Here is a 15,839-nt window from a genome sequence, read left to right on the forward strand (position 1 = left end):
TTAATCCTCAGTCCCCATCAGAAAAGCTGTATTTATATAAATTATGCATCCTTCAAAAAGAACACTCAAACGCAGGTTTTTGTAAAATTTGACCAAATCAACGACAAATCACACTCGCATTTCGCCCTGCTTCAGAAACGGCTCGATTTGGGTCACGTGACGCGTTGACATCATGTGAGTGAGACAGCGCCAGCAGCAGAATGCAGGCGGACCTGGGGTGTCTGCAGATACTCTATAAACATCTGTGTTATGGTACGACTGAATATTAGAGCCACAAAAAAAAAAAAAATAAATAAAATTATGATTTTTAAAGTCGTAAATTTACGAGATTTACAATCGAAATGAGCCTATTGTGAATGAACACTGTGAGCAGAACCAGACCGACTAAACTGTGAAAAGCTTCTGATTTCAACAGGTAAACTGAATGTTTAAAACATTGCACATGTTTGGAAGTTTCTTTGTTTGATTTGCAGTTTATTAATCATTGATGGTGGCTTGCAGGATCTCTGCAGATCCGTTGATGAAACCATCGACACTCGCAGCGGTCCACCAGTCATTTCTTCCTCCGTGAAAGATCAGATCTCATTCATTTCTGTGTGATGCTTTCATCTGAAGAGGAATCGTTTTCGGAATTTTCAGTGTACTTAGCTAACGTGACAGACTGTTGTCATCCCCTGTTGTTGTTGTGTGTTGAAACGGGACGATTCATGTGGAGAACGGGGCGTACGGAGCACTGTTTACATTCTCCTTTTTTTTCTGCGCACGTCAGAGACATGCAGTAAGGTGGTGAAAGAGCTTCTGGGTATGTGAATAAAGTGAATAAATACGTGAATAAATAAATAATAATAAAGTGACGGACGGTCTAAGCTCTTTATTTTGCATATGAAACTCTGCATTACCGACCCGGATAGTCAGCGTCATTGATGATTTGATTTAGAGTCCCCAAAAGGTTCCGATCTGTAAATAAAGCTTCACGAGATGCTCCACGTCTTCCAGCTTCGAGCATGGCTCTGATAAACTGACAGCTTTCAGTTTCATCGGCATTCTCAGCGTCACTGTCAGTGTCATTGCCAGATTGTGAGCTCTTACTTTCCGCACTGCCGGCTCAAATTGATAGGGCTTTACAGTCCTCAAACCACAAACACCCGGCGCCTCTGAATCAGCGTCACTTTCAGAACAAATTTTTCCACAATCTGAGTCTGAAGACAGAATTGTGGACCTTGAATTATCGCCGCTATCGCTAGCTCCGACACGCAAAGGAAAAGCCATCTTACTATATTGACCCCTGTTACCAAAACGGAGCTTTTTACCCGGAAGAGACAGGTTTGCCAAATTTGGCCTCAAAAATGCAGTTTTATTTCAATATTTCTTGCTCAAAACACGGCAAAACATTTGGAAATGGTAAATATAAGGCGAATTACAGTTAACACCGAAAATGACCCACAACCCCATTACTAACCCTTTAAGAAGCTGCTCATTTACTCCTTTTTTAAGTACCTGGGAACTAGTTCTCTTGCAGACTGGAATAAAGTTGAAAGGACTTAAAAGACTCATATGACTAATGTTATCCTGCCTTTCTTGTGCATTTATTGTCTGTTTTTATAGAACCGACACAAAGCTTTTTAAATATCAGAGCTGATGTTTATTCATGTTTTCAAAAAATAAAAATTAAAATAAAAAAAAATACAAAAACATATTTGGAAAAGTTTTTGGTGAAAAAAATAGCCAGTGAGGAAACCAAAGAAGAGCCTTTGACTTCAAATAGAAATGAATCTTTAATCTACAGATCAAAGCAGGACTCTTCAGCGGCTGGGTGGCTCAGCCCTGGGTTCGATTCCCAGGGTTGTCCACTGATCCCCACCCAGATTGGGTCCTTAGGCAACACCTTTGACGCTGCTCCCTAACTGGGTCCCTGTGCCCCTTAAGTACAGGGTTGTGTCAGGAAGGGCATCCGGCGTAAAAACTCTGCCAAATCACTGATGGGAAACAGTGGGTGCTGTTAGGCTGTGGGGACCCCCGAAAGGGATAAGCCAAAAGTGAACTACATCAAAGTAGGCTCTGCCTAAAAGGAGGTGACTGACTTTCATGTGTTTCACAAATGCTGATAATAAAGTCGTGGAGATGGTGCAGTTATGTTTATTATTAAATGTAGAAAATATCAGTTTTATGGCAGTTGTGTCATTTGATTTTGCTTTACTTATCCATCCCACCTTAAAATCTGGAAAGTTAATGTTTAGTTGTTAGCATCCACTGGGAAGTTAAAGGAGAAATCTTCATCATTAAGTCTGAGTGTCACAAACAGGCAGACAGCTGGTTCTACGTGCAGCAGGTTTATTATCAGAGTTAAAAGTCCAAAAGACTATGCAGGGTCAGACAGGCAGAGGTCATACACGGGCATGGAATCATCCGAGAAGAGAGAGAAGAGTAGTCAGAGTCCAGGCGAGGATCAGGGGCAGGCGGCAGGCAATCAGAGTAAGCATGGTCAGAGGCAGAAGGTCAGGTCCAGGAATAAACGCTCAGTGTTGCAGGCAGGGTGGCACAAACAATACTTCGCAGAGAGTGACAGTGTGGAGCCAGACTATATACTGAGGAAGTGATGAGATGATGGGAAACAGCTGACGATGATGAGTCCAGGTGAAGGCAGGGAGTGAGGTCAAAACTCTGGTGAGCGCTCTCTCTGGTGGCTGGAGAGGGTAGCAGCAGGTTGTTCCATGACAGTGAGTTTAAACCAGACGCAAACATTTTACAGAGGAAGAAGATTCAGTAAAAGAAAGTTGCTTATTTGTGGAAACTTGTGAAAGGGACATTCAAGAATTTTACTACAGCAAGAGTAACTTAGACATCTGTTAGGAAACTTTAGGGCAGGGGTCCCCAAGCTTTTTCTGGTGAGAGCCACATAACCTTTTTGTTCTCTGACGGGGGGCCGGGGTCAGTTTGCAGGGTAACAGAAACAAGTGTAACAATCACAGGGTGTGTCTACACGTTGACATTTATGGTTTTCCAGAGGTACTCATACCAAATTTTTAATAATAATTTAAAATGTATTTAATGTAAATAGTAATTTTAACAGAAAAAATAATATTAAAACATACAAATAAATAGGGAATCCTCTGTTGTCATGGTTATTTTGAGACATTGGAGGGCTCAAACAGGGCTCTTCTTCTTTTATTTCAACTTATCAATACATATATAAACGGAATAACTAACTGTATTTTTTTTTTTACTTTCAAGTGTAAAATATGTATGTTTTTATTTTTCCTTCAACATAAAATCTTTAAAATAAATTATACCAATTACTATTTAACTTTTAAAGTGAAACAACACAAAACACTGTAACCACAACCAAAAATACTAATTATAATGAGCAAAAAAATAGTTTGTGTTGATGGTAAAGGTCGGCATTGTCATGGTTGAGTCCTGTACTCTCTCCCCCGCCTTTCCTCCACCTGTGCTGATTGATTCCTGCGTGCTCCAGCTGTTTCCTCACTATTTAAGGTGCTCAGGTTTACTTCCACTCTGCCAGTTTCTTGAGACTGTTCATGGTTCTAGCAATTCATAATTCTGATCTGCTAGTCATTTCATGGTTTTGACCCTGTTTTTTGGCCTGGATTAAGAGTTTAGCCTGTCCCTTTTTTTGGAGTCTTCCTGCTTCTGTTCCCTTCTCAGGGGAGTGTAGATTTTCTGGAGCTCTCGTCTAACTACGTCTCTGAAAGAAGCCACTCTACATTGATCATTGCCTGCCAATGGATTCTGAGCTCCCGCTTCTTCTAAATTGGGGAGCAGCAGATCTGGTCACGTAATCCGCCCTGCACTATTACACTCCAGAGCATTCTTCCGTCACGGCTGCTTCAGAGGATCTCCAACGTAAGCAATCATCCTCACCCCAAGCTTGGAACTAGAATGACCTTCCTGACATGATTTAGTTCTTCTCCTGAATTGAAATGATTCAAATGTAGACATTCGCATTAACTCTGCAGATATTCTCTCTCTGTTTTACCGCTGCAGCTGTGTTGATCTTTTTGTAGAAAATGTGCTCGTAGTCGCATATGCTTGTAGGAACACATCAATTTCTGTCACCGTGAAGTATGAAGCCCTTAAGGTGTTTGTTCCCTTTGCAATTGTGAATCGTGCCGTCTTTGATCCATTGATCAGAGCTTTTTATGGTCGCGACGCTCACGCCTGATGATGGTTCCAACAACTCAGAGTTGAGTGAACAAACTCTCTTCAACTTTTCTGAAACTAAAAACTCTGAGTTAGTGAACTTTGAGTCAGTCAACTCTGAGTGTAGGTTTGAACTCTGAATTTGTTAAACCTGCTTCTTGAAACAGAACCCAGCTCTGTTCTAGAGAAAGTTGTTCTCAGGTGTCTGCACAGGTGTGCAGTCAGGTCTTTTCAGAATTCTTCTCTTGCAGACTAAATATTTTGTCTTTCTATCATCAGTAACAGCGAAATGTTTTTTCATTTTTCAGTGTCACTTATTTTTTTTTTTTACGTTTTTGTGATGATGCCGTTGTTGCACCTGCCCCGGTCTGTCTCTCGCTCGTGTGCGCAGTAATGAGCTTTACAACCCCCCCTCCACGTGCGCGCTCAGCTCTGTTTAATGACTTCTGCGCAAACATGTATTAATCTGAGATGTGTGCCCTGAAGAGGACAAAAAGAGAGGACACTACTTCATAAAAGTGAGCAGCTGTGCTGATCTGAACTAATGGAGTTCTTTTTATATTTTTGCTTTTGTTCGTGCCAAAAAATAGGCATAATTCATATTTATTTAAAAAAATAAAATAAAAAAGAAGGTCATGAATGCAAATCCAAATTTCCTAAAAGCTAAAGTAAGACTATCCTTGTCTTATCCTAGTCCTTCTAGGTTTTGATCAGTAGAAAACGAGCCCAAATGGCTCTTTTAATGCTAAAGGTTGCCGGCCTCTGACTTAGAGACTAAATGCTTAGACTAAATGTACCAGAGTAAACAAATCAAGATTTCGGATAGAGCTTAGTGTAGAGCAGGGTTAAATACAGCATGGTGATTAGCCTGAATGGAAAACAGCTGGCGAATGTAGGAGTGGCAGCAGATGCATGATGGGACATTGAGTGAGATGGGGAACAGGTGTAGTCAGTACTCTGGGAAGGGTGGTCGAAGGAGGACATGACTGGCTGAGCCCTGACACTCAGGCTAAGGACGAATAATACAAACATTGTTACCACAAATGCACAACTTTTGGTACAAACAAACACTGTTTGACTTGCTGTTTGGTAATTGAGTAAAATTGAAAAATACTGAAAACGATTTTTTATATATATCTACATTTTAATGTTTGCATTATAGTTAGAAGAGGCAGGATAGTTCAGTTGGCTGGTGTAGGATCTGGGTTCAGTTCCCACGGTGGGCAATGAGCTAAAATCCACTGAGGGTCCTTAGATAAGAGTCTTCATGCTGCTGCCTAACCGGGTCTCTCTGTACTTTCAAACACAGGACTGTGTCAGTAAGAGCACTGGACGTATAAACTCTCTGCATAACCACCTATGTGAATCAGTGAAAGCTGATTCGCAGTGGTGTTCCCTGACAGAATAAGCCAAAAACGAAAAACAACAGAATTCACATTATAGTTGGTGATGGCACAGTTACTGAGGAGAAAATTTAGAATTGGCACTTCATGTCATAAACCTTGCTGGCCACTGCTATAGGCCATTTAAGCTATACCTTGCAGGTGGGGCGGAGCTCCATTTGCATTCCCTGACTGCACATAACAGAGTCTTTATAATGACAGATCTGATTGAAATACATCTCCTTATGCAAAGTTTCTTGTACAGTCTTCCCATCTGGCGTCCTTTTACCTGAAGTTGTCTGAGGGTGCGGATGAACCAGAGGGCAGTGTTGGTGGAGGAAGCACATCTAGTTTTTTGGGGAGCCAAAGACCTTAATCCAGGCAAAGCTGCAAGCTCATACTTTCTTTGCATGATGTGTTAGACTGTATATTCTTTCTGTAGCATATACAGCACAGTGAACAACATAGAAACGTGCCCAAGTCTTCCAGTTTGTTTGACCCGGATGATTCCAGTTGGTACTGCAGTATTTACCTTGAGCTTCCTTCTGGCGTTGAACTTCTTCAGGCACTCAACTGTCTCCTGTCTGTGCATCATGGAAGCCACAGTGGAACGTTGCTGTAAGCACAAATTAGGACTCAGCAATTTAAACAAGAACATTCAAAAAGCCTCAATTAAAAGAGGGCCGACAGGGGAGAGAAGGATATGTGCTACTCACGCAGATCCAGGGGTGTTTGAGTGCATCTGTGGCAGTGACTCTCTTGGCAGGGTTGATAGTAAGCATCTTATTGATCAGGTCTTTGGCCTCAGGGGTCACAGTGTCCCACTCTGGAGAGGGGAACTAGAATCGGGCCAATACAGGCTGATATTTTCACTCATTTTAGTTTACAGTGTGATCCAAATTATTATGCAAATTGTCTCCAAGTGTCAAAAAGACAATTCTATGTTTTTCAATTATGGGTCATGATGGATGATGTTGTGTCTTTTGGCACTTTGGATCACTGACATCAATCTCAGACACCTGTCATCATTAGTTTATCAGGTGAGTTCAGTTAAAGGAGAAACTACTAAAGGATATTCCCCGTCATTAAGCAGACCAACATTCTTATTAAATATGGGAAAGAAAAAAGATCTCTACTGCTCAAAAAAAGCAAAATAGTTGAATGTCTTGGACAAACTATGAAGACTTTTTATAGTAAACGAAAACCAAAGCGTGATCATCGTACTATTTGAGAGATTTAAGGCTGATTCAGACATACACGGTTTGGTGCAGAAAGACAGAATGAGGAAGGTTACTTTCAGAAAAAAAACATCAGATTAAGAGAGCAGCTGCTAAAATACTATCACAAAGCAGGAGCACATGTTTGAAACTGCTACTGTTTCTGGAGTCCACCAACATCAAGGCGGAGGATCCTCCAGAGGCTCTAGTTCTACATAAACCCTCTATTGGACCCCCCCAAATAACAGTCACAAGCAGAAACGGCTGCAGCGATCCAGACAGACATGAAGACTCATTTTCTAACAGTCTGGGTCACTGGTGACAGCCGTGCAGCCCTGCATGGTCCAGATGGATGGAGTAGAGGAGAGTTGGTGGATGACCACCATGTCCCAAACAAGGTTGTGATGTCAGCAAGGAGGTGGTGGACTCATGCTTTGGGCTGGAATCGTGGGGAGAGAGCTGGTCGCCCCTTTAGGGTCCCTCAAGGTGTGAAAATGACCTCTGAAAAGTAGGCGGAGTTTCTGACTGACCAATTTCTTCTGTGGTCCTAAAAGTAGAACCGTGTTTTCTGTAACCAAATCATCTTCATCATGACGACGCTCCATCTCTGCTGCAGGAATCCCTCTGCATCATTGGCTGCTATAAGGAGATAGACTGATGGTGTGACCCCCATCCTCCTCTGACCTCAACCCTATTGAGAACCTCTGGAGCATCCCCAAGACAAATATCTGTGAGGATGGAGACAGTTCACATCCACACAGCAGCTCTGGGAGGATATTCTGACATCCTGCAGAGAAACTCTCCAAAAACTCATATGTTCAATGGATGCAAGAATTGTGAAGCTGCTGAAAAAATAGGGGTCCTATGTTGAAATGTGACTTCACCTATGTAGATGCTTTTGACTAGAACGGAGATAGATTTGAATAAGTATGACCTCCTTTATGAAGCTAAATTTACTCATGATTATTTTCAGTTCTTTTGAATCTATCAAATGTGGTGAAATTCTGTTGTAGGAAATAATGTGGAACAATGCATTTTAAGTTTTTATATATATATATATATATATTTTTTTTCAATACTGTTATATTTTGGAAGTTTGTTCAATAACATTTAATAAATACTGTAATAGTTAGTGACTTGATCATTTCGTTTGCTGTCATTTGCATTGAGTATTTAGAAAAATCATAGAAAAATATAATTTGCATAAACATTTGGAATGCACTGTATATTAATAAAAATGTTGTTTGACTTGCATAGTTCTTAAAGGAACCTGACAGAACAATTCAAAGGTTCATAAAAATACAGTTTAGAAGACGAAGGTGATGCCAAGCATAAGATAGTGATACATTCTCTGAAGCCTGTGCAGCATTTTTCTTTCAAGTAAAACACCAGTAAAATGTTGTACCATTTTAAATGTACTAATTTCAAAAAGAAACGGACAAAACAATACTGCCTAAATAAATAAATAAATATTAAAAACTTCTTGAAAGTGCATCTAGTTGTGGGAGAATCCCAACTAGTAGAATGACAAGGTCATTGGTGATGAAACAAACACCAAAATCCTGCTTTGGTCTCAGCAGTAAAACTCACATCGTAAGCTCCAGCTTTAATCTGCTGGTAGAGCCTGTGCTGGTCTTCATCCCAGAAGGGGGGATATCCAACCAGGAGGATGTAGAGGATTACACCTGTAATCACACGCACTTCTTTTGACAGACTTCTCAACAGTCTGATAAACATTAAAGGGGCCCTAACGTGAAAATTCTACATTTTGGGGTTTTAAATGCATTTTACTGTTCATTCCTCACTATAAAGAACCCCAAAGTGGTATTTTGATCTGTTCATGCATTTAAAAGTAATCCTCTAAAAACCCGCACTGTCTGCTGCAGCCCCTCCCATACCCACGAAAAGGAGCGGGTGGAGATGTGCTGACGTAAGATTGATGCCAACAGCTCCCTCCAGGAAAAGTCTGCTCTGATAGCTCCGCCCCCCAGACTAACACAACACTCAATTTATCACCTTACCCGTGGTTACCACCAAAAAAACAGGAAGGAGCCACGTGTGTTTGTGTTGTGAAGGAGTTTAGCGATGGCCAGGCATACTAAAGGCAGATATATCATACGTGCATCCATCTTTGAAGAAGTTTGGATTATTTTCGTGGGTGAAATACAGACACACAGATTTTGTCTGGGATGACGTCATGAAGTGGACTGCAGCGGCACGCATCGGCAGGCGGAGCTTCAGGAATAGAGTCGTTTTACTTCCAAGTAGGAAAAACCCCAAGAAATATAACTAATATTTCATCAATAACTTGATTCCTAGTGTTCCAAAGGTAATATATGATCATCCATATGGATATAGTTCACTCTGAAAGAATTAAGAACATCATGGAAGGGCCCCTTTAAAACTATTGAGAAAAGATACATACAACACAAAGGATCAAATACTCTGCCTCATGCCATTTAATAAATATTCAGAGTCATCTCAAGCCAACAAACAGCTGGCAGTCCAGTTCATTCCCAGTCTAGTCCATTATAAAGAAAACAGAGGAACAGGAAGCAGACGACCAGCTGATGCGCCGAGTCTGTGAGCGAGTCCCTGAAGCGTCTTTTGGTAATTATTATCTGACTGACCTGGAGTATGCTGACCATACCATCTTGCACAGAACACGTCATTTACCATAAAAATAACTTTGATGTAAAATGCTAAGTAATGTTGAATGTCTGTCTCTCACACTGGAAGAGAATCTTACCACATGCCCACATGTCCACAGGTTTACCATAAGGATCTTTCCTTAGAACCTCTGGAGACAGATAACCTGGAGTACCGGCAAAACCTGAAACACAGATGCAAAAACATGACATTTGGGCAACCAGTACACAAAAGGACCAAATACTTTATAATAACTACAAGATGTTCTGTAAAATTGATGATTTTGGTTTTAGGGACTGTAAGAAGGGAAGACACTCCTCTGTGGGCCATCTGACCCACTTTTAGAAGGACTCTGGGTAATGAGGCACACTCCAATGGTGAAGTGAATTGGCCCTAAATAGACTGTGCTCAAGAGAATATAGCAATTATTTCTCTAGTCAATAGGGAGTAGTGAAAGGCAAAAAAGATTTTATGAAGATGGTTTGGGCTCTTAATTTCACTTTTACTAACCCTAATATAACAAAAACTGTCGTGAGTGGTTTTAAGGAGGGGTGTAAGAAAAGTTGATTCGCTGATCTATCGCAATATTTTGTTTGCCAATAATTGTATCGATTTAAAATGTTGCCATGGCAATATTTATGTAATTATTTATGAGCGTCCTTCACGTCTTGCTTTTGTTTTCCACTTCAACCTCCGACCACTAGTTGGCAGCAGAGCACACAGAGCCTCTTTGAGCAGCTCCACATCGTGACCAAAACAACAACAAAATCTGTCAAATGTTCAGTCAGCCTCGCAGTTTTGGTTGTTATGAGACATAAACTCTGTCCCACGTTGCTGCCAGCATCATATTTAGACGTGGATTATGGAGCTTCATAGAGGCTCAGATAAGAACGAGTGAAGCAGTGGAGCTGCAGCAGCTCATGTCCATCAAAATGCTGTCGGCAAAGCGAGCAGAAGTTCTGCTGAACTTCAAAGCAATAGATCCTGGTTCAGAGACCTGATGGATCAGAGTGATGTGTACCACGCTCTGAAAAATGAGCAATTTCGCAGTGTTTAGCGGTGAAATACACATTTACTTCTGCTTTTAGAAACTTGAGCTGCAGCCCAATAAAAGACAAAAATAGCTTACAAGTTTAAAAAGAGAATAGGGAAACGTATGAATTGGGTTAGGGTTAGGGTTGGGGGGGGGGGTCCCTCGTATCACATGCGCTTGTTCAGTAGAGGAGGATCATTAAAGATAGGGGTGTCACGATTCATTGTAACAACACATCATATCATGTTTTGTGGTTGCCGATCTGATTCAGAGTTATTATTGGTTCGTTTTGAACGACCCGAATCTCTGACCTAAAATTAATCAGAACATCTTGATCCAAACTTCCACCAGTGTGACTCAGAGAGAAATACCTGCTACTGAACAGTGCAGGTGAAGTTTTCCAGATTCTTCTTTTTATTCAAAATAACAAATTAAATATGTGAACAAACAAGTAAACGAGAATGAATGTCAAATCCATTCACCTGTTAGTGTAGCATGCTACGATGCCTTCTGACGTCTTTTCACTTCTCAAAGGATGAGCAATTAAAGGAAAACTGTGACTCCACTATAATCAGGAATACATTCCAAGACTTAGACCTCCCAAGGCCATAAAATACCTCTGTGGAGATTTTATTGAGACATTTGAGAATCTGGCTTCTCTTTTGATGCTAAGAGGCCCAAATGTGGCCTTTAGCCCTTAAGGTCTGTTACCTCCCAAGCCCTATTTCTTGATAAGGAAAACACTGGACAACTCCTATGAAGGATTTATGGAAACAGAGATTTATCCTAAAATACGCACCACTTAGTAATTTTTTTTTTACTTTATTTTTTTTTTTTCCGATGTCCCTTTAGGGGTTCGTACAAAAGTATTTCATGACTTTCACCATTAGATACACTTTGATGATACCACACATCTTTGAATGCTCAGAACATTTAAGAGAAATAACTTGTATTTTTCTTAAACAGTTTAAACAGTTTTGATGGAAACATGAAGCTGTTAGATCCACTGGAGACGTCTGCCTGCAGCCATTGGCTGAAATCAAGGCCTCCTCTGAGGTCAAAAGGTCGATGCACACTCTCAGTGCAGTTGGACCTCCGTTGGATTTCGGGTTTTGACCAGAGAACAGCTCTAGAAAGAAGAGGGAAACTTCTTCCAATCTTTTTTGGTCTTGTTTTTATGTCTACTCACCCCACGTAACTAAGTTTGTGCCAAGACCAAAGCTGCTGCTGCTTTCATCCATCTCATCGGCCTCAGGAGAAACACCTTTGTCTGGTGAGCTTTGTCTGAAAGTCCAGTCCAAGTCCAGCTTCGAGCCACCGTGGTGAGGAGACCCTCTCAGCAAAACTGTTGCAGTTTGATGTGGTCATAACAGCCAATTTGATTTATCCAGACTAGTGTCTTGAGCAGTTCAATGTAACTGTTTTCTTTAGAAAACAATTTTTCTCTTAAACCGTTCTGAGGCATTATTTTGGTTATCCACTGACTTTCACACACACACACACACACCCCCACACACACACACACACACACCCACACACACATGCATTACATTGATTTTCTTTGCTTATTTTGTATATATTTTTATGCTTATCTCTTAATTAATATCAAAAAGGCAGTCATTGTCCATCTTGTTCTTTCTTTGTGATACGGTCCCTTCAGAAGAGAATTTACTTTCTGAAGTGTTGAGATTGATTTTGAAGATTACTCTTTAATCAATTTTAAAGCTAAAATTGCAAAATTTTCATCATTGAGTAATTTTTCCTTCCTTACGGAAGATGATGCCCCTTTACGAGACAAAGTCAAGTTCTTCATTGAATTTGACCCATTTCACGCTACATTAGTTTGATAAAGTTCAGTCCACTGTTGTTTTCCACATTAGAATAATCATTATTAGAACATTCTAGCACACTGTATGGTCACATGACTTTGATGAATTCAAAGAATTTCCACAATTTGGACCGGAATGACGGTTGATTAGTTTCTGCTGCATCACACATGTGCTGGTTGTTTTTATATTATACAGACCCTCCAGGGATTCGTAACAGATATTCATGGTTGTTGCGACCAAAAATGCCTGATGTTGAGGCAGCTTTTGGAAAAGTTGTGACAAAAGTTGCAATGCTCTTTATTCTAAATTTTTCAAAATGCACCTAAAATATGTTCATTATTAAATAACATTTAAACTCTCCTATTCCAACATGTCAAATAGGAAAATACGTCACCATCACCATATATAACTTTGTTGTGCTTTCATTTAACTTGAATATAACTGTGAAACACAAAATAAACTTTTTGTATTTCTTGCTCACAATAACAAGAATTTGTGTATTGATTTAAACACACTTTAGAATTAACCACATTTTCCAGGGACATTTTTTAAACTTAAAAAAAAAACACTGTGCAGATGAAGCCTTCTGTCAGTAATGATCTGTTTTGGAGGTTCTCCCAGGAGTCTGTACAGGTTAATTGTAGAGGCGGTTCTACAAGGAATTATTTTCCTGCAGACTCTACACTCTTCCTTTGCATTATGAATTAAAATGAAGTAGTCCCAGATTTTGCTTCTTTTTCTTCGAGTCTCTCTCTGTCTTTCTCCTCTGTCGATTTTGTGCTGCAGCCCCACGTGTAACTGCGTGTAAAGGACTGCTCCCTCCCCGCGCACGCTTGTTTTGGAATGATCAAATAATGCCTGGATCAACACTTTTGTGTAAGACACAGTTGAGATCCAACTAAAGCAGACAGAAAGTTGTGTGTACTCACCAAACCATGCCTGTTGGTCTCCCTGCACTTCTATGGCCAGACCAAAATCTGCCAGTTTGACTGCTGCTCCTTTCAACTTGCTTGCCAACAGCAAATTCTCTGGCTAGAAAGAAATAGAAAAGAGCACTTGTGTAGAGACTAATAAGTATATGGAGGTTTGCAAAGTGGCAACTAATACGAGACACTATGGAAGCAAATCCTTGTGCACATACAACAATGTGACAAACAGAGCATCCATTGGTCAGAATGACTAAAGCCCAATAAGAATTCTTCGTTTCTTCCTTCCCCTTCATTTATCCCTCCAAACAGAGGGTGATGGAAAAAAGTGTCTAATATTTCTGACCTGATTTTCGTTTGATGACGTCATCAATATTCACCTGTCCGCTAGCGTTAGCGCAGAGCTTCCAGCGCTTGAATATTCATAACAACAGCGCTTTTATAACTTTAAAAAGGTCACACTAAAACAAAAAGTCATTACTTCTTCTTCTTTTCCTTTGGGCTTTTCCCTTCAGGGGTCGCCACAGCGAATCAGTTTCATCCATCTAAGCCTGTCTTCAGCATCCTCCACTCTAACACCAGCCACCTTCATGTCTTCATTCACTGCATCCATAAACCTCCTCTTTGGTCTTCCTCTAGACCTCTTTCCTGCAGCTCTAGACTCAGCATCCTTCTACCAATATATTCACTGTCTCTCCTCTGAACATGTCCAAACCATCTCAGTCTGGCCTCTCTGACTTTATCTCCAAAACCTCTAACATGTGCTGTCCCTCTGATGTATTCATTCCTGATCCTATCCATCCTGGTCACTCCCAAAGAGAACCTCAGCATCTTCATCTCTGCTACCTCCAGCTCTGCTTCCTGTCTTTTCTTCAGTCCCACTGTTTCTAGTCCAAACAACATGGCTGGTCTCACCACAGTCTTGTACACCTTTCCTTTCATTTGTGCTGAAACTCTTCTGTCACACATCACACCTGACACTTTTCTCCACCCATTCCAACCTGCTTGCACTCTCCTCTTCACTTCTTTTCCACACTCTCCATTACTCTGTACTGTTGACCCTAAATACTTAAACTCCTCCCCCTTCTTTATCTCTTCTCCCTGTAACCTCGGTCTGATTCGGATATTTGATATTACTTATATTCAAATATAAACTTTTGTGGTTCAAAGTGGACCCACATGAAGAAAAGAGCTTCTTAGCCTGACACGGTTTACTCTCGCGATAGTGGACTTTGGATCCCTCTGTTTGGAGTGTAAAACTTTAAAAAAATAATAATCTGGACACGACTTTGACTTCTACTGCCACTTCAAATCAAGGAGGAAGGGAAGAATTCAGATTGGGACCACAACTTCTGGAGAAAGTCTCCACAGGCTCATTGGAGCATGACCACAATTCAAATGCTTTGTCTGAATCCCAAACAAAAGCCCAATAAGGATTTACTTTTTAGACCAAAACAGTAGATGTTTTGGTACTGTTTTTGAAAAGATAAAGCTTCAAGCACAGAGATTTTAAGGAGGATCGGACACATGACCATAATCAGTGGATACTTGATATGAGGAAAGGTCTCTGACAGCAGTTAGAAAGTCATACAATAGCACACAAAATGATCTGTTAATTTTCTGCTATAAAGAAAAACTCAGGACCTCTTATTGCAGCAGAAACCAACTAACAGTTCATGCAGACACACTCAAAAAAGAACCAGTCTTTACACGAATCAAACCAATGTTGCTTTAAGACGTCAGTCCAAAGATATAAACCAGCACTTAAAACCATTCCAATTCAATAAGACTACGTTGCGTTGACTGGATAATGATCCCCCCAGTCAACAGGAGGACAATCTTCAAGGTTCTCTTCCCTTTAGTTTCTCAGAAACTACAGTATCTCACATAAGTGAGTACACCCCTCACTTTTGTTGCCAGGAGCTGGGCTATTCATGACTCTATTATAATTTATTTAGCAGAAAAATAAACAACTTTACACTGCTATACAAGATGGACACAGACTACTTTTTAATGTGTCAAAAATGTATTTCAGCAGTGTTGTCCCATGAAAAAGATATACATGAATATCTGCAAAAATGTGTGAGGTACTGTACACGGAAGAGAACCCTGAAGGCAAAAGAGAAACTGTTTCTCTTTTGCTATAATCATTCGTCATTTATTCGTGCTTGTGTCTTTTATTATGAGGGGTTTATCTTATTATGTTATTGCATGTATATGGAATAATGTATTTGTCAGCTTTTATGCTATGTACAGCACTTTGAGCTATTTTTCTTTTTACATGAAAGGTGATTTACAAAATAAATTTGAGTCTAAAAAGCAGATGCTCATCAAAGCCTTTTCTCAAATCCTGAAAAATCATCAATATCCTATTCCAATAAACTCAAAATAATTTTTTTTCAGTCTTTTGTTGCTTAACTTTACCTTTTTTTAGATTTGTGATAAAATTGCTCTCTTTGAAGAAGTAGTAAGCTATGAATGCCTTGTGGCATTGGGCTTATATTCAGGATTACATATTTTCAACTTGACAAACTATCTGAACCAAAATGTCAATGTAATGGGGAAATTATATGTGTGTATATATATATATATATATATATATATATATATATATATATATATATATATATATATAAAATATA

At 40.0% G+C, this 15,839-nt stretch overlaps 1 protein-coding gene across 9 annotated transcripts in view; it reads right to left on the bottom strand.

Moving 5' to 3' along the window:
• The window catches only part of camk2d1 (calcium/calmodulin-dependent protein kinase (CaM kinase) II delta 1), a 166,047-nt gene that overhangs the window by 27,810 nt on the left and 122,398 nt on the right, over positions 1-15,839 (bottom strand). For all 9 annotated transcript variants that reach the window (XM_024288810.2, XM_024288815.2, XM_024288813.2 and 6 more), the window contains exons 7-11: positions 13,201-13,303; positions 9,510-9,593; positions 8,351-8,445; positions 6,260-6,382; positions 6,076-6,159 (exon numbers count right to left, since the gene is read on the bottom strand). In XM_024288810.2, coding sequence (XP_024144578.1) covers positions 6,076-6,159; positions 6,260-6,382; positions 8,351-8,445; positions 9,510-9,593; positions 13,201-13,303 — 489 coding nt within the window. The remainder of the gene's footprint in view (positions 1-6,075; positions 6,160-6,259; positions 6,383-8,350; positions 8,446-9,509; positions 9,594-13,200; positions 13,304-15,839) is intronic.

This window comes from Oryzias melastigma, linkage group LG18 (assembly GCF_002922805.2).
Source record: "Oryzias melastigma strain HK-1 linkage group LG18, ASM292280v2, whole genome shotgun sequence".
In the NCBI taxonomy this organism is placed as follows: domain Eukaryota; kingdom Metazoa; phylum Chordata; class Actinopteri; order Beloniformes; family Adrianichthyidae; genus Oryzias; species Oryzias melastigma.